The following is a 19,405-nucleotide window of genomic DNA, read 5'->3' on the forward strand; positions in this document are numbered from 1 at the left end:
CTTCCCTCAGCCTTTGTTAAATGATCACTGGAAATCAGCTTCTTTTTAGTCACCCAAAAATATCCTGATGGTACAGCAGTTTCTTGCGCTAAGACATCCTGAATTGGAAACAGGTTAAAGCACAACATCAATTCTGAACATTTGCAATCCGATATAGTAGGCAAAATGCATGTACAAATGAATACAAGAATAATTTGCTAAAAGTATCCTCGATTCTACTCACTAAGCGTGACCTATTTAAGTCACAAACACTCTACGAGAAGCACAAATCCAGCTACATAAACAATGACTTTAACAAGAACGAATTTAGATTTACATAAGACACGACTATATTACAAGCAACTGATGAGATATTTTATGAACAAGACGACAAAACTAAATAAAATATACACAACAAATAAAAACTACACCATGACATGGAGTTTGTACTGTATACGTAGCTGTCATGATTACAGATTTGGATCACCTGTGCCCGCTCATTTGGCGCCAGCTGCTGCGGGCTATCTGATTGTTTCCCTGTCCATCAGCGAACCTCAGTTGTTACAAGGCAAGCATTTTGACCCTGACTCCCGCCTGTCCTGTTTTTGCACCCGTTTTTCCACCTGTCCGTTCCTGATCCCCCAGTTTTTCTCCGGCTACAACCTGTTTTCGATCCCGACCACGTTTTTGCTCTCCTGTCCCGGCTATCGACCTGGTTTTACCTCCCTGACAACGACATCTCCCGCTACGGAAGATCCACTTCCATATTCGGATCAAGATCCGATTGCGAGAGCGACTTGCTGGATCGCGGGCGCTGCCGGTCCTCTTTCTATTCAATAAACTTGTGGTTAACGTTGATTCCATTGTGGTCTTGACAGTAGCTAATCTGTCTTATCGTTTGTTCTTTCAATTTTCCTAAACAAGAAAAATAATGCTAAGCAATATTGTGTTTCGTCAATATCACTTCCATTACGAAATTTGATAGTTGACTTCTTTTTGGATTTTAAGTGAACACAATTTGATAATACCCTATAATACTACTTTTAGAAGTTTCGTCCACTTTGGATTTTGTTTTTTACTTGTGCGATAAAAAACAAACAAATGAGGAAATGCCACACTTATTTAAACAGTGTGTATCATTTATCGCCAATTACAAAAAAGGTTAATTTGTTAATAGAATATTGATTTGAAAAATACATCAGTTATCATATAAATGTGCATCTTTAAACATTCTCATAGGTGAAGAAATATGCATTTATTTTACAGGTCAAGTGCCCCACTTCAAGGAAACTGACATAATTATACGCCATCTTTTTGCCAAAGAAGCCAAAAAAAACAAAGGGCAGGGAAAATAGAAAAGAAACGGTGCAGTCTAGGCCTGCGACTGGCAACCAGTTTGGCGTGTCCCTTACCCACTGCCGGAAGATACAGGTAGCTGGGATGGGCTCCAGCACCCCCGCGATCCTACTGAGGATAAGTGGTGAAGATAATGAATGGATGGATGGTGGAGTTTGGTCACTTTGAGTGTCCATAGTTTTTTTTCTTTCTTGTGTCTTTTAGCACTCATTTCTGGTTGCATAATACAACACCCTGACTTCGAGTGGTTTAACAATACACACTATCCATCTGGATTCTCTGGAAATGCAAACGGCTCAATGCAACAATTTTAGAGCATGAAAAAGTTAGATCAGACTTATAGTTATTTTTCAATTTTCCAACAGTTAGCATAATTTAGAAACTAATTAACCATAGATTAGACCAAGACCACAAGGACAACTTCATCACAAATTAACTACCACCCACTTGTATTGATATATTAATAATGAGCACTTCTCATTTTTACTGTTTGTGTCCAAAAGTGGGCAGCATGCGGCAGTGGTTGGCGTGTTTTCTGAGGTCATGAGTTTGAACCTTCTTGTGTGGAGTTTGCATGTTCTCCTCGTGCTTGCGTGGATTTCCTCGGTGCACTCCCATATACCCCAAAACATGCATGTCAGTTTAATTGGCCGGTCCAAATTGTCCCTTAGGTGTGAATGAGCGAGTGAGTTGTCTGTCTATCTGTGCCCTGCGACTGGCAGGCAACCAGTTCGGGTTGTCCCCTGCTCACTGCCCGGAGATGGCTGGGTTGGGCTCCAGCGCCCCTGCAACCCTACTGTGGATAAGCGGTGCAGATACTGGATGGATGGATGGGTTCAAAAGTGCTTGACTTGAATAGGTTGCTTTTCCTCACTAAATAACTAATCAAGAATATTGCAGTCAGTCTAAATCTGTGTAATATGTTAGTGCAGGATGAGTCATTGGTTGATTTTCCATTCAGATGGACGCTCTAGTTAAAGGACACAAGAAGATATGTGCCTGGCAAAAGCATTAAGTCAACAGGGAACTTCTGGAGTCAGTTGGCTGAGATGACACAGGACCAATATATTTGCAGCACCTAGTTTTCATTCTTTTTGTTTTTCTCTCTCTCTCTCTCTCTCTCTCTCTCTCTCTCTCTCTCTCTCTCTCTCTCTCTCTCTCTATATATATATATATATATATATATATATATATATATATATATATATATATATATATATATATCATATATATCTCATCAGCTACACCGCTTATCCTCAGTAGGGTCGCGGGGATGCTGGAGCCCATCCCAGCAATCATCGGGCAACAACTCACTCGCTCAGTCACACCTAGGGACAATTTGGACCGGCCAATTCACCTGAAATGCAGGTTTTTGTAATGTGGGAGGAAACCGGAGTGCCGGAGGAAACCCACGCAAGCATGGGGAGAACATGCAAACTCCGCACAGTAAGGCCGGGAGCTGGATTTGAACCCACTCAGGAAGTTCCCACGACCTCAGAACTGTACCGCACACGCGCTAACCACTGCGCCGCCGTGCTGCCCCTCTCTCTCCCTCCCTCCCTCTCTCTCCCTCTTTCCCTCTCTCTCTCTCTCTCTTTATATATATATATATAAATATATACACAGTGCATCCGGAAAGTATTCACAGCGCTTTGTATTGTATTGTATTGTAATTGTATTAATTTAATCTCTTATCTCAAAATTCTACACAAAATACTCCATTATGGCAATTTGAAAAAGTTTTTTTTAACTTTTTTGGAATTTATTAAAAATAGAAAACTAAGAAATCACATTTACATAAGTATTCACAGCCTTTGCTTAATACTTTGTTGATCCACATTTGGCAGCAATTACAGCCTCAAGTCTTTTTAAATATGATTCCACAAGTTTAGCACACCTATCTTTAGGCAGTTCTTCTTTGCAATAAGTCTCAAGCTCAATCAGTTTGGATGGGAGACGTTTGTGCACAGCCATTTTCAGATCTCTCCAGAGATGTTCAATCGGATTCAAGTCTGGACTCTGGCTGGGCCACTCCAGGACATTTACGGAGTGGTTCTGAAGCCAATCTTTTGAGATCTTGGCTTTGTGCTTTGGGTCGTTGTTCTGCTGAAAAATGAACCTTCGCCCCAGCCTGAGGTCAAGAGCGCTCTGGAGCAGGTTTTCATCCAGGATATCTCTATATATTGCTGCATTCATTTTTCCTTCTATCCTGACTAGTCTGCCAGTTCCTGCTGCTGAAAAACATCCCCACAGCATGATGCTGCCACCACCATGCTTCACTGTAGGGATGGTATTGGCCTGGTGATGAGCGGTGCCTGGTTTCCTCCAAACATGGCGCCTGGCATTCACACCAAAGAGTTCAATCTTTGTCTCATCAGACCAGAGAATTTCGTTTCTCATGGTCTGAGAGTCATTCAGGTGCTTTTTGGCAAATTCCAGATGGGCTTCCATTTTCCTTTTACTAAGGAGTGGCTTTTGTCTGGCCACTCTTCCATACAGGCCTGATTGGTGGATTGCTGCAAAGATGGTTGTCCTTCTGGAAGGCTCCCCTCTCTCCACAGAGGAACGCTTGAGCTCTGACAGAGTGACCATCGGGTTCTTGGTCACCTCCCTGACTAAGGCCCTTCTTCCCCGATCGCTCAGTTTAGAAGGCCGGCCAGCTCTAGGAAGAGTCCTGGTGGTTCCAAATGTCTTCCATTTACGAATAATGGAGGCCACTGTGCTCATTGGGACCATCAAAGCAGCAGAAATGTTTCTGTATCCTTCCCCAGATTTTTGCCTCAAGACAATCGTCTCTCGCAGGTCTTCAGACAGTTCTTTTGACTTCATGCTTGGTGTTTGTGCTCTAACATGCACACTCAACTTTGGGACCTTATATAGACAGGTGTGTGCCTTTCCAAATCATGTCCAATCAACTGAATTTATACAGGTGGACTCCAATTAAGCTGTAGAAAGAACTCAAGGATGATCAGTGGAAAAAAGATGCACCTGAGCTCAATTTTGAGCTTCATGGCAAAGGCTGTGAGTACTTATGTAGATGTGATTTCTTAGTTTTCTATTTTTAGTAAATTAAAAAAAGAAAAACTTTTTCACATTGCCATAATGGAGTATTTTGTGTAGAATTTTGAGATAAGAGATTAAATTAATACAATTTGGAATGAGGCTGTAACATAACAAAATGTGGAAAAAGTGAAGCGCTGTGAATACTTTCCGGATGCACTGTATATATATATATATATATATATATATATATATATATATATATATATATATATATATTTTTTTACTTTTTTTCCCAGTTTTAAGCTTTAAGTCTAAAGCCTTGAAATGTGGCAAAATTGCAAAAAGTTTTTGGGTGAGCAATACGTTTACTAGGCTTTGTACTTGACATTCAGTAACCTCATCTCATCTCATTAGCTGCACCGCTTATCCCCAGTGGGGTCGCGGGGGTGCTGGAGCCCATCCCAGCAATCATCTGGGAGTGGGCAGGGGACACCCTGAACTGGTTGCCAGCCAATCGCAGGGCACACACAGGGACAGACAACTCGCTCGCTCATTCACACCTAGGGACAATTTGCACCTGAAATGCATGTCTTTGGAATGTGGGAGGAAACCGGAGTGCCTGGAGGAAAGCCACGCAAGCACGGGGAGAACATAGAATCTCCGCACAGGAAGTCCGGTAGCTAGATTTAAACCCCCACTGGAGGTTCCCAAGACCTTGGAACTGTGCCGCACACGCGCTAACCACTGTGCCGCTGTGCTGCCCGACATACAGTAACATTTTCAATAATTTAATACTGTACTGCCTTTTTCAATCATTTTTGAACCATTTCTTATTTTTCTATTACAAAATCTCAAGGCACACTCCTTGTCGAAAGTCTTTCGAAAATGTATTACCAGCATTAGTTTCGTGTTTTTTTTAAAGCGTAAATTGTCATGTTCCCTTACTAACAGAAGAAAGTGTTTTTTAATTATTTTTGGTAACGGTGGCTCAGATTTACTTTATTGTCATTCGTGTACACGTGTATACAGAACGAAATGTCGATACATCTGACCCGCACAGTTTCTTTGAACGTCAGCCGGGATAGATAAGATTAACCATGTCTTCGTCAGAATTTTAGCGCAGCAGTTCGTCATCTCGCGGTTCGATGCCTCTTCCAGTTGTTAAATGGTCCAGTTTATTGTCCAGAGAGCGAATGTTAGAGGGGTTAGCCTTTAGCCTAGCTGTTAGCCCGGCCCGCTTCTTCTTCGCGCCGCTGTCTTGCCACTCTGCTTCGCTGCTTTGTAGGCCGCTGGTCTTGTAGGTCTTGTTGACATAGCAGTCCGTGGCTAATAAACACTCCCGAGTGGTCGTAGCACCGAGCGCTTGATGTCGAGTGGTCGTAGCACCGAGCGCTTGATGTCCTCGTTCGGCGGTAACGCCGCCGTCTTGCCACTCTGCTTCGCTGCCTTGTAGGCTGCTGGGTCTTGTCGACATAGCAGTCCGTGGCTAATACACATCAAGCGCTTGATGTCTGGATGATCGCATATCCAGCAAAAAAACTGCGATCGTAACTTAATCTGCAGTTCGAGCCGACTTTGTGCGCCATCAAAACTGAGTCGAAGACTGGATCTTATGGCCGACGCGTAAAAAAACCGTTGCAAGTCGATGCGGCCGCAGCCATCAGGGCGCCGCCATCTTGAAAAAAAAAAATATATAAGGCTCATAAGGCAATACAGGTTATTTATGTTGGTTAATCACTCTACTAGAATTTGGAAGTTTCACCATGTTTAACCTTTTTTTTTCAAATCTTACCATGTTCGATCTTGTTTTCCTAAAAAAAAAAATAACACAATAATAGCAAAAGTGACACTTAAAATTAGAAAGAACTATCTGCCAGTAAACACAATTCTTTCACTAAGTTCTAACTTTTTTCCTGTGTTGTTTTGTGAAATCAGATGATAATAATTAAAATCAGCAAAATGATCTGCAGCATTTTTGCTTCATTTAATTATTTTATTATTTAAGCAGTACAATCTTAAAAAATCTTATCATGCAAAGTAACTAATTCAATTGATTTTCTTGGACCATCTCTTGGGCAGATAATTAGTATATAAAATTGAAAACAAAAAAGCAATCTGCACGCCTAGTGATGTAGGTTAATGAAACATTATTACATAGCATACATTGTTGCAGTGCAACCTCAAACAACTTCATCAAACAAGATGAGTTAAACATACTGTCCCGCCTCAGCAGATAATTAGAATATAGAAAGAAAAAAAGTAACCTGCTGCTACCTACTGATATAGGTAAATGTTAGGTAATTGGCTGATCGCCTGAAGCAAAGACACTGAACAACGGCATGCTTTTTTAAAACATAAAACTGGGCAATTTCTTGCTTCGCACGAGACAAGGTCTAACTTGTAAAACACTGAGCTAGTGTTTGATTTAGCTACTAGAGGTGACGTTGTTATCGCGCAGTCACAGCAATTTATCTTTTTAGCAAATCACAGGGTTTAATAGAGACAACGCAAATCCACATATCTGATGACAATAATGAGGATGATAATATATTATGGCTACACATAAAGAATATTCAAACTTGACTAGTCACCCGCAATTGAAACAGTTGAATGGTCAGATAATTGTATTTTTCTTGAATTTGGCATGACATTGATTTGATTACGTGACAAATGATAATAAACACAATAAAATTGTTACAATGAACATCACATCTTTTATGTAACATACTGCAGATTTGGACAAATATTAAATAAAAATACCCAGTCTGAAACCATTAGGCACAGTACTCAGATCGATGAATAAACCTCCATTTTAGCGTAAGGGAAATCATAAATAAATAAGAATCAAGTAAACATGTCTATACGTGTAAATCAAGAACAGGTTCAATAGCAGCTTAGTGAATACAACAAAAAATGTATGCATTTTTAAGTGCAAAGTCTTCACCAAAAGTACTTTTCGATTAACAACAGTTTAAATCAAACAGTTTTATCAACCTACGTGTGTCACTTTTAACATTTTAACCACTGATGTTTGTTCTTTGTACTTCACGCATTTAACTTCAAATATGTTTGTCAGGCACAGTCTGGCACACTGCTCAAGCTGTCTTTTATAGCAAAATGTATGTAGATAAAATGTACAGTGCATTTAAAACCATTTTGGTTGATTGTTACTTAAATTTCACCGAGGCTTGTCAGACTTTGTTTCGTTAAATTGTCAAACTATTTACCATATTTTCTGCACGATAAGGTGCACCGGGTTATAAGGTGCACCTCCCAAAAATAGTTTTTTTCTCATATATTTTCCATACATAAGGCGCACCGGACTATAAGGCGCTACAGTGGGGACATCTACAAAACAGTCAGATAGTTCAGTCAAACCTATCAAACCATTAACATTCCGACGGCTCACAACGAAGCAAATACGTGTCTCAGACACCTAGGGACACGGTGTCTGTACGAAGTCACCAATAACTCAAATATGTCATCCCACATATCATTAGTAAATGTTAAACTCTTTGGATTCAAGAAATGCCAACCATTTCATAGTTTTTAAGAAATGTAAGTTATTTTTCTTAGTTATTTTCTTTTTCGCTGGCAACTGTGTGGACAGCAAAGTAAGAATTTCATTGTGTTTATTGTGCTAATGACAATAAACACTTTGAATTGAATTGAATTGATTTGAATTTAAAAATAGACTCATCACAAAAACATCAAGATTGGTCTGAAACGAGATATTGGGAAAATATAAAGGGGTAGCTCACCAAAGTCGTCTTGCAGCCATCACATTCAATAATAATACGCAGCCATGGTCCTCTTACATCTGTGAGTGTAGTAAAATAATTGCATACTCCAAGTAAAATAATTGCATACTCCAAGACACGCTATAATGCTGACAAATAAAATAAAAAAAACGGGAGATAAAAATCTCTGCATCAATGGACGTTGCCTGTTGCTAGCTGTCTGTTTAGTCCCATAATTCCTGTTTAGAAATACAGACAAGTGAAAAACGTTTTCTCCAAGCCGTAGATCAACCTAACATGTGATTCACATCTTTTTCGGCCAATTGCAGGCTTTGTTTTGCCCCGCTTTAGCTTATGCAAGCCTGTAAAAGCTAATAAGGACCCGCCTCCTTTACCTTCGAATAACTTTAGCCAATAGTGACCGATTCAAATGATGATTGACTTATTGGCTGGAAATTGAAACGCCGGTAGATATATATCCAAGCATACACTGCGGACTACTTTTCCTACGGGGGAAGATCTAGTAAGCAGCTGCTTGCTTTAGTTGCGAGACCTTGCATCTCAATATTGATCCCTATATAAGGCGCACTGTATTTTAAGGTGCATGGTCAGCTTTTGAAAAAAAATAAAGGCTTTTAGGTGTGCCTTATAGTGCGGAAAATATGGTAAATGTTCATGCATTTCCAAGGTACTGCCACGATGTGCAAGGTCTAATTTGTAAGCAGTCTTTTTATTTCCCATATACAGGCTAACATACTCCAAAGATTTTTGGAACTTTTGATGACGCCATCATTTATGTGTATACTGCTCGAGACAGAGAAGCTATTGCACATAAGCGCCTCTCATTTGTCATGGTTCAGCGTCTGCAGTACCTTCCCTTCTCCAAGAGATGGCAGCATTGCCCCATTTTGCTGTCTCTCTGTCCACTCCCTGTCTCAGGTGCTCCCAATCATCATTATCCACCCTCTGTTATAATTACTACGGTCTCCGGCTCCATTGTACCTATCTCAAGCTATTCCCTTCCCATGACAACCAGCTCGTCATCCCCAGACATTCTTCTCCATGTATTATCCTCAAGATATCCTTTTAATGACATTTTCATCAAAATATTCATAAAAGGTGCCTAGATTTTTAGAGCATTTGACTTGATCTTTCTTATCGTGTGATTTCAGTGAATACTTTTTACCGTCTTAGTCTCGATATAAAAGACTGTACCACATCGGTTATCTATTCAAAGGTTTCCTTAGTGTTAAGGTAAGGTGGGTATTAATGTGGAAATACTTGGCATAAGATCCAAGGGTGAACTATGCCGTGTTCTCTGATTGCCTTTTTGCTAGCCCCATTGGCTCTCTTTGTTCAACTCAGTTTGGTTCCGAGTTTCAGCAGCGCTGATGAAGCGCTGTCAGGTTTTCCCGTGATTGCTGACACTTTGGCAGAGTTGGACCGAATGCAACTTTACGCTGTCAGCTAAATGCGGGTACCGTTTTAACATCTCTCCCCCGTTTCCCCTCTGTGGGCTGACGCCTCTTTTCCTTCCCCTTGGGCTATGTGATGCTTCGCATCCAGAGTAACTTGACTGTGACTTCTTCGCTTCACAAGGGGTCTACTGACAAAATAGAAATGGTACATTGGCTTCAAGTATCATGGGATTGCATTTCTTTTTGGGGAACAGGAGTTTGGAAAGGAAGAAGGTGACCTGATCCGTTACAGCTGCGCATTATACCGTATTTCATTTTTAAAACTTTCCGTTCAACCAATCTGAATTTCCACTCTGCTCGGTGAGTTTTCCTTGCAAAGGTGCGGTTGCAAAGAAATTTCCTCTGAATATCTTCAAACCTACACACTTAAAATCTTTGGGTACAAATATAAGCCAAATCAAGTCAAAAACGGACCATTTCAAGACTAGCATAAATTTGTCCCAGTTTTTTCTGATATTTTGTACCAATAGGACTAGTTGTTTAAGTGTTTCTTACCATAATAAGCCTAAATTTAGGATTGTGACTTAATGTATTGGGTGTTCTGTGAAACAAAACTACTTTTTGCTGACCTTTTTTGGGTTAAAAAAACAAACAAAATAAACAATTACAACAACAACCATTCTTGACTTGACAAAATTACCCGATTTGGGAGTCTTTTTAAATGAAATTTCTCTAAGTTATTATAATTTTCTGTAAACAAAACCACTCGTAGTAGTTTGAAAAAAGTAACTCTTTTTTGTACACACACACACATATATATATATATATATATGTATATATATATATATATATATATATATATATATTCAGATTCAGATTCAGATCTACTTTATTGTCATTCTAGTACACGTGTATACAGAACGAAATGTCGATGCATCTGACCCCCACAGTTTCCTTGAATGTACAGATATAAATATATATATATATGTGTGTGTGTATGTATATATGTATGTGTGTATATATGTATATATATGTGTGTGTATATGTAAATATATATGTGTGTGTATGTATATATGTATGTGTGTGTATGTATATATGTATGTGTGTATATATGTATATATATATATGTGTGTATATATGTATGTGTGTATATATGTATATATATATATATATATATATATATATATATATATATATATATATATACACACACACACACACACACACAGTATTTTCCGCACTATAAGGCGCACCTAAAAACCTTTATTTTTCTCAAAAGCTGACCATGAGCCTTAAAATACAGTATGCCTTATATATAGATCAATGTTAAGTCGCAAGGTCTTGCAACTAAGGCAAGCAGCCGCTGACTAGATTTACCCCCGTTGGCGAAGTAGTCCACGGTGTATGCTGGGGTATATACAAACTGGCGTTTCATTTCCTAAACAATGTGTCAACCATTTTTTGAATCGGTCACTATTGGCTAAAGTTATTCAGAGGTAAAGAAGGCGGGTCTTTATTAGCTTTTACAGGCTCGCATAGGCTAAAGCGGGGCAAAACAAAGTGTGCATTTGGCTGAAAGAGATGGGAATCATATGTTTGGTTGCTCTACGGCCTGGAGAAAACATGTTTTACTCCTGTAGTCTGTATTTTTAAACATGAGTTATGGGGCTAAAGAGACAGCTAGCAACAAGCAACGTCCATCTGATTTTTTCTTTTATTTGCCGGATTTATTGCGTGTTTTGGAGTGAGTAAATATTTTACACGTTTGGATTGACTACACTCATGGATGTAAGAGGACCATGGCTGCGTATTATTATTGAACATGATGGCTGCAAGTTGACTTTGGTGAGCTACCCCGGCTTTATATGTTCCCAGTATCTTGTTTCAGACTGATCTTGATGTTTCTGTGATGAGTCTATTTTGAAATTCAATTCAATTCAAAGTGTTTATTGTCATAGACACAGTAAGGAACCAGGTTTCCCTGCACAATGAAATTCCTACTTTGCTGTCCACACAGTTGCCAACAAAAAACAAAATAGAAACTAAGAGTAATTGGCATTTCTTGAATCCCAAGAGTTTAACCTTCCTAATTATATTTGAAATGACGCATTTGAGTGGTTGGTGACATCGTACAGACCTAGTTGCCGTACATGTCTGAGACACATATTAGCTTCTTTGCGAGCCATCAAAATGTTTAGGGGTTAATAAGTTTGACTGAATATTCTGACTGTTTTGTTGACGTTCCCACTGTAGCGCCTTATAGTCCGGTGCGCCTTATGTATGGAAAATATTGAACAAAAATACATTTTTGAGGGGCGCCTTATAACCCGGTGCGCCTTACAGTCGTGAAATAGGTATATAAGTAAAAAGGTGCATAGGGCTCAGGAGCTGCCTAATGCCAGCCCCAGTTCTAAAGTAAAGGCCGACAAGAGTTCAGAGTGTCTTCAGTTGATTCAGCCAACAACTCTATAGCACACTTGAAAGATGGCCTTAAGATAATAATCTGCAGTAGATCAATGAACGACTTGAGAGCAAATACAATTTGGATAAGAATCTGGTCTGGATAGATAGAAGATTATTTATAGGGGAATATAATCAACTTTCATACCTTTGCAATCCCACATCACCACAAATGACATGATACATTTGCACCATTTATAAGTTTATAAGCCCTATTTTTACATAGGAATGGTAGAGAAGCAACTGGCAAAAATGACATAAAATGATTTACCTGAGGACTATAATTACATGTGCACATCTGCTGAAAGTAAACCATCTGCTCGTTTTATGTTTTCACAACTATAATCACTTGCAGAATTCAGTAGGATAGCAGAGAAAGAAACTTGTTTGTGAAGGCCTGATGTTTCTTTTTTTTCCAGACTGCCAAATGTATGAAAGTTACTGGAGTACAGGAACACGAACAATCAGAATGCAAGCTTTTTTTTTTTTTTTTAAATCCAACTTGGTAAACATTGGTGAATGTAGCTTTTTCTTGTTAAGCCGTTTGTCAGACCAATAACTTACACTACTTCTGCAGAGAAATGTTCTAAATGAAAATTAAATCCATCCATCCATTTTCTCCGTCACTTATCCTCACCAGGGTTGCAGGGGGTGCAATAGCCCATCCCAGCCACTTCTGGGCAGTGGGCAGGGGACACTGAACAGGTTGCCAGCCAATCGCTGGGCACACAATGAAAGACAACTCACTCGCTCGATCTCACCTAAGCGCAATTTAGACAATAACCTGACATGCATGTTTTGGGAATGTGGGATGCAACCGGAGTTGCACAGGGAGAACACGCAATCTCCGCACGGGAAGGCTGGAGTAGCAAGGATCAAACCGTGGAACTCTGCATGGTAGGGCTGCGCGTTAACCATCCTGCTGTCGTGCCGCCAGAACTAAATTCATATAATCTAAATTACATTTACAATAAATCATTAACCCAAATACCGTATCTCACATAGTGTGTACACCCCTCACATTCTCCAAAGATTTCATCATTATGTTTAATTAAAGAACACTGAAGAAACATCACTTTGACACAATAAAAGGTCGTCTTTGTAAAGTTTGCTGTGAGTCCAGACATCCAATGAAGCCTTTTAAAGGCCAATAAGCACCTTTATAATTTACCGCTAGAACGAATCACAGGTAAGATCCTGAACCCAAGCCCGAGTCAGTGCCCAACACGACCCGAATTTTGGCCCGGGTCAGGCCTGAATTGTCAATCACTACTTTCAGGTCGTGCTGAGCTTTTCCCTCAATGAACCTTTTTGAAAAATAATTTTAAAGAATGTAACAAAAGTGAGTACACCCTTCACATTTCTGCAGAGATTTCATTATAATGTTTAATAGAACATCACTCAAGTATTATTGCTTTGACACAATGAAAAGAAGTATGTAACCAAAGGCTATGGCTTACTGGAAAGATATTCTCAGATCTGAGGGGACAAAGTCTAATTTGTTTGGCAAAGATGGTGTAAAGCATGTGTGGCGGCAACCAGGTGAGGAGTACAAACATGTTTGTGTCGTGCTTAAAGTCAAGCATGGTGTGGGGAATGTCATGGTTTGGGGCTGAATGACTGCAGCTGGAATTGGGGAGTTACATTCCAGTAAGGAAAACACAAACTCAGGCATAAACTATTTAAACCTAGACCAGAGAATGATCCCCTCCATACAGAAACTGTGTCACAGGGCAACGTGACAAAAGCGTGACAATGACACCAAATACACTTCTAAGATGGGCTAAGGGTAAAGGGGATGGAGTGTCCAAGCATGTCTCCAGATCTCAGGCTCTGGTGAAATCCATGGCTAAGAGGATTAAAGGGGTTCTGCAAAATCATGTCCGCCACACGAAAGAAAAACTTTTACTTGAAGGTGTATTTACTTTTGTTACCAGGGGTTTAGCTACTAATGGCTATATTTTGAGTTTTTATGGGAAAAATAAATTTACACTGCTATATAAGCTTTACAGAGACTACCGTTCATTGTGTCAAAGCAATGTTTCTTCAGTGTTGTTCAATTAAACATTTTGATGAAATTTCTTTAGAGGGGGGTACTCACTTTCGTGACATACTTTATGTTTATAGAATGTCGCTCATCACAACACGTACTGTGCTTAACTCAATTCAAAGAACTCTTTCCTGTCTCTGTCCATTTTCCATCCGTCATAGTTCTTCTTTGTCCCTTAAAGGGCCGCTCTTTTAGTCTGTACTGCTGCTTTGGTTTAGGGCCCAATTTTCAACCCAACAAAATCCTAAGAATCCAAACTCCTGCTAGTTCTAAGGTCGTCTGCCGTCTGCGGTACAGAAAAATAAAAATGCCGTTCTTCCTCCACAGAGTGAAGCTGAGAGAAGGTTTGACGTTCCTGGGGGCCCGTCCCAGCAACCCCACACAGTGGATGCTGAGCCAGGATGTGAGGAGTGAAGGGCACCGTGTGGTCACACTCCGTTGCCACAGGAAGGAGTCCAGCTTTGATCGGGAGAGGTCAGCACAAAAAATGACAAATAAACTAACAATCGACCGTAATACAATTACTGCTAATGTAATTAGGATACATTTATATGAGGGGACACGGTTGATTGTTTCCTTTAAAGCAGATATCAACCTAACACTTCCTAAAACTGTTTTTGGTTTAAACAGCAATTAAATTGAATTGTGTTTGTGGAATATAGTTTAAGCAATACCAGCATGTTTTATCCATTTTAGTGAATGATTTTGGTACTTGGTATCATTGAAAATTTCTCAAGGGGACATTGTGTAATAGGGCAGCACGGCGGCGCAGTGGTTAGCGCGTGTGCGGCACAGTTCTAAGATCTCGAGAACCTCCTGTGTGGGTTCAAATCCAGCTACCGGAAATTCTGTGTGGAGTTTGTATGTTCTTCCCGTGCTTGTGTGGGTTTCCTCCGGGCACTTCGGTTTCCTCCCACATTCCAAAGACATGCATTTCAGGTGGATTGGCCGGTCCAAATTGTCTCTAGGTGTGAATGAGCGAGCGAGTTGTCTGTCCCTGTGTGCCCTGCAATTGGCTGGCAACCAGTTCAGGGTTAGATGAATAAAAACAGGTCCATTTTGCTCCTAAATTATATCCCACAAACTTAATAACAAACACAGTGCTCTGTTTGGAATAGTGGGATGGCAGAGAAATATAAGGTTTGTACAGGTGCTTAAAATTCTTTTTGTTTTAGAGAATTTGAAAGTGCTTGGATTATGGGTAAAATGCTTGAAATCATTGTAATGTTTCAAAAGTCTGCTTAAAAATGATGCAGACACTGCTCTCTGTTGGCTTCGCTTTTCAATTGCATGTCTTCTCTTGTGAAACAGCAGCTGGTGTTAGTTTGTATGGCATTGTTCTATGAAGCGTCGTCACCCCCAAGAAGCCTAAACAAGGCACTATGGAATGTGTATTAGTGCAAGAATTACATATAGATAATGGGCATTTATTATGGGCCATGCAAACAATTAAGGTAACGTTTCCTAGTGTAAAATTGTAATGAGAAGAACTTTCTGCAACAAAGATTGTAAGCTAAATATTACTGTCATTTTACCCAACACCTTTATGGGAAGTCCTTAAAAAGTACTTGAATTGGTCAATCAAATTGTGTACGAACCCTGTATTCTGTTAAAAAAAAAATGCGCCGACCATGATTAAAAACAACTTTTCTGTCAAGTCGTCACAGTAGAGCCTTGCATGTCTTTATACGAAGAAAGAACAACACAGCCCCAGTCAGTTCTGTCACATAGATTCAGTTTGAACTGACATCAGATTCAAAGCAAAGTTATATACTGTATGTCTTTACATTTGTGATGATATGATAAGTTATTTAGAATCAGGAGATGTAAATGTATTTTTTCCGTCTCCTGATATGATTACGCATCCAGCGTGATGTGATTAGACATGCCACATTCACCAGAAAAGATTATAAACCCACTGAACACAACACTGACCAATATGCCACAAGATTTTTCAGCCCTGGAACAAATTTGTTTTTTTTCCCGACCTGATTTGAGATTCAGGTTTCGTTTGCTCCAATTTTTACTGTGCAGCACACGGCTCCTTCTTGTCAGACATGATAGAATTCTCATTGACATCAAACCAAACATGTTTTCACCTCAAATGCCAAAGCCTCTCTGTGCTAAGCTAAATTTGTCAACAGGCAGTGATTTGTGTTCGGTTCTTGGCCTTTACACCCTTGGTGGATGTAACGCTGCACGCCCGTGCATGACATTGAGCTGAGTTGCAGCGTCTCAGAGCCTTCAGCAAACTACACAATTGAGCAGCAAACATTTGGCAGTGAGCCTCGGCAATTTGTTCTCCACTTTGTCGAGATTAGTATACGTTTTCCGGTTTCCGACCTCATCTTCCTGACCTGGTTGCATGTGTGCTTCACTGTGTCGTTTTATTAATTTGAATTGGTTAAACAGGCGTCATATTTTATCAACCTGGTTTTACCAAAAGAACTTAGACCCACTGTTCTCCGTAACTTGGATGATGATGTGGCTCATATGGGGTTTGAGCAACCACTTGACATTGCCCACACCAAATATTGTTCGCCCCGAATAGCTATTGACGTTGAGCACAAAATTAAAACTTGCCGCCGCTGTATTCAGTGTAAAGCATTGCCTAAGGAGGCTGCTCCTGTAATCAACATCAAAACATCTGGTCCATTGGAGCTTTTTTTGCATTGATTTCCTTGCATTGGAACCTGACGCCAGCAATACCAACAATATTCTGGTCTTGACAGATCACTTCACCAATTTTGCTATGGCTCTAGCAACCATAAATCAGAAGGCAAGAACCATTGCAAAGAGTCTTTGGGACACTTTCTTTGCCTATTGTGGAATCCCTGGGTGATTGCATAAAACCAAGGCCCAGATTTTGAGGACAATATGATCCACAAACTGCGGACAGTGGCTGGCCTACCAAATTGTCTTACAACGCCCTATCATCCAAGAGGGATTTAATAGGACCTTACTCAGTACTCAGGGAACGCTCGGGATGGAACACAAGTCAAAATTTTGTGAGTATGCCAAACCATTGTTGCTTACCTACAGTTGTACCAAAAACAAAGTCAACATACGAGTTGATTTTTGGACAAATTCTCTGCTGCCAGTTGATCTTGTCTTTGCGATGCCAATGCACCAGAGGAAGCCACAACCTCACTCTTAGTATGTCCATGACCTGAAGCAGGGACTAGAAGAAAGCTACCAGTTTGCTTCAAAGACTGCTGCTAAAAATGCAGAAAGGAATCAGGGTCGGTTTAAAGTCACTGCAGTGATAAGACTGCTTGCTGATGGCTGTACAAAGCGTGGTGCACCACTTTCCTTCTTCGTTCCCTACTTGATCCGAGTCCTTACAATGACGCTCTTTTAGAAAGGAATTAGGAGCAGCTATCTCACGTGTCGAGCTGTCATACAGCCAGGCGCCTTTCTTCTTTTCCTGAAGGATGAAAGAATTGCAGGCTGTTTGGAAATCGTTAAACAGTCGGACAGACAAAAGTGCTCAACTTGTTTTATTTCCGTCTCAAATATTCTGTAAACATGTTTAGCTATGACAGTTAAAGGTAGACTTTGTTCAAAGTCCAAATAACAGGTATTAATCAGAACAATTGAACTGAATTGACTTTTTTGTCATTGATAACAAAGTAGTGAAACATTTCATACAAAGAGATTAGACGTGGCACTTGAAAAAGACTGTCAGAATAAATAAGCAAGGATATTTACAATGTAGTCCTTAGAGAAAAAATAATGCATTGTAACAATAGTGCAATGAACAGAGCAAGAACAAAAATGCAATTTTCTTGTTCACCCTGGACATATTTTTGATCATTCAAAAAAATGTTTTCCTCATTTTATAATTTAATGATTTTTGTCAATCAACCATTAAAAAGTGAAATAACATTTAAAATAAGAAGTATAAATAAAAGAGAAAAGATAATCTGATGTGATGATGGCAATAAATGCTCTATTCTGTCATATTAGATTGTTTTGATCAAATGAAAAAAATATTATTTTTCCCAATTCACTAGAAAACTAGGATATGCAACATGATAAAAATATTGATTTACTACATAAAATGATTTACCTCATTGTAAATACTTTTTTATGCTACTTCCACTACTACTACTACTACTACTACTACTACTACTACTACTACTACTACTACTACTACTACTACTCCTACTACTATTATGTTATAATGAAGAATTACAATGTATTAATCTTATAGCTATACAACATATATTAATGAATAGATCATATTTTATGTTATTATGTTATTATTATATTTTCTATTATCATTCATAATATATGAATCAAACTTTTTAGTTATTAATCATAAATGAATAATAATATACTATCCCTCAAAATAGGCGTTCCATCTTAACTTCACTGCAAAACATACATATCTTAATACATTTCTCACTTTTTGTAATAACGATTTTTGAGCAAGAGGGGGGTTTTTAAGGGTTATTGTTCTATCTTCGTTATTCATTATCCATTATCCGTTATCGGTCAGTTCATAATACGCTACAAAGCCTAGGAGCCGGGACCCTTACTCTCAGCCAAAAGGCCAAGCTAAGGTCCTAGCCCTAAAGCCTTGCTGCGATCATTGCGAATGCACCGTTCCCGGAGGTACTGCAATACCGGGCCGATGCTTGGAGTGGACAGAGCAAGCTCCTATTCCATCTCCGGATTGCAAAAATCAAAGCTAACAAAGGCCAAGCTAAGGTCCTAGCATTAAAAGGCCAAGCTTACTCTCAGCCAAAAGGCCAAGCTAAGGGCCTAGCATCAAAGCCTTCCCGGTACAGTTGGACTTTGAAAAAATATATAAATAAAAAATGCTAAAATTAACCAAATAAAATGTAAATATCCATTTTCTGCACCGGTTATCCTCAGTAGGGTCACGGTGGTGCTGGACCCCATCCCGGCCATCTTCGGGCAGCGGGCAAGGGACACCCTGAACAGGTTGCCTGCCAATTGCAGGGGCCAGAGACATACAACTCACTCACTCATTCACACCCAACGACAATTTGGACCAGGCAATTAACCTGAGATGCATGTTTTTTGGGGATTGTGGGAGATAACTCGAGTGCCTTGAGGCAACCCACGCAAGCACAGGGAGAACATGCAAAGTCCTTACAGGAAAGCTGGTTGCTTGATTTGAACCCATGACCTCAGTAATGCCATGGACGCGCTAACCACCCAGCTGCCGTGCCGCAGAATGTGAATATATAAAACTATAAAAAGTAATAAAACACTACTATAAATAATAGCAAATTTAGCTTCCTATGGAATCTGATTTATTTTCTTTTTTTACAATATTGTGTTTCTTTATTTCCGACAACATATCCACAATTCTGAATTACTCTGTACTCGTTGTATTGATCATATCTTGATATTTGGAAAATGCT

The 19,405-nt window shown here is 39.6% G+C and overlaps 1 protein-coding gene and 1 pseudogene across 1 annotated transcript in view; one reads left to right on the forward strand and one right to left on the reverse strand.

The window, feature by feature from the left end:
• Positions 1 to 19,405, forward strand: part of LOC148365053 (transmembrane protein 132C) — a 323,103-nt gene that overhangs the window by 135,968 nt on the left and 167,730 nt on the right. Inside the window, exon 5 of the mRNA XM_088335454.1 lies at positions 14,334 to 14,480. Within this exon, the coding sequence (XP_088191580.1) occupies positions 14,334 to 14,480 (147 nt within the window). The remainder of the gene's footprint in view (positions 1 to 14,333; positions 14,481 to 19,405) is intronic.
• LOC148365056 (U2 spliceosomal RNA) lies at positions 18,605 to 18,772 on the reverse strand (annotated as a pseudogene).

The sequence above is a fragment of the Urocampus carinirostris genome, chromosome 5 (genome assembly GCF_059441175.1).
Source record: "Urocampus carinirostris isolate Australia breed hairy pipefish chromosome 5, RoL_Ucar_1.0, whole genome shotgun sequence".
NCBI lineage: Eukaryota > Metazoa > Chordata > Actinopteri > Syngnathiformes > Syngnathidae > Urocampus > Urocampus carinirostris.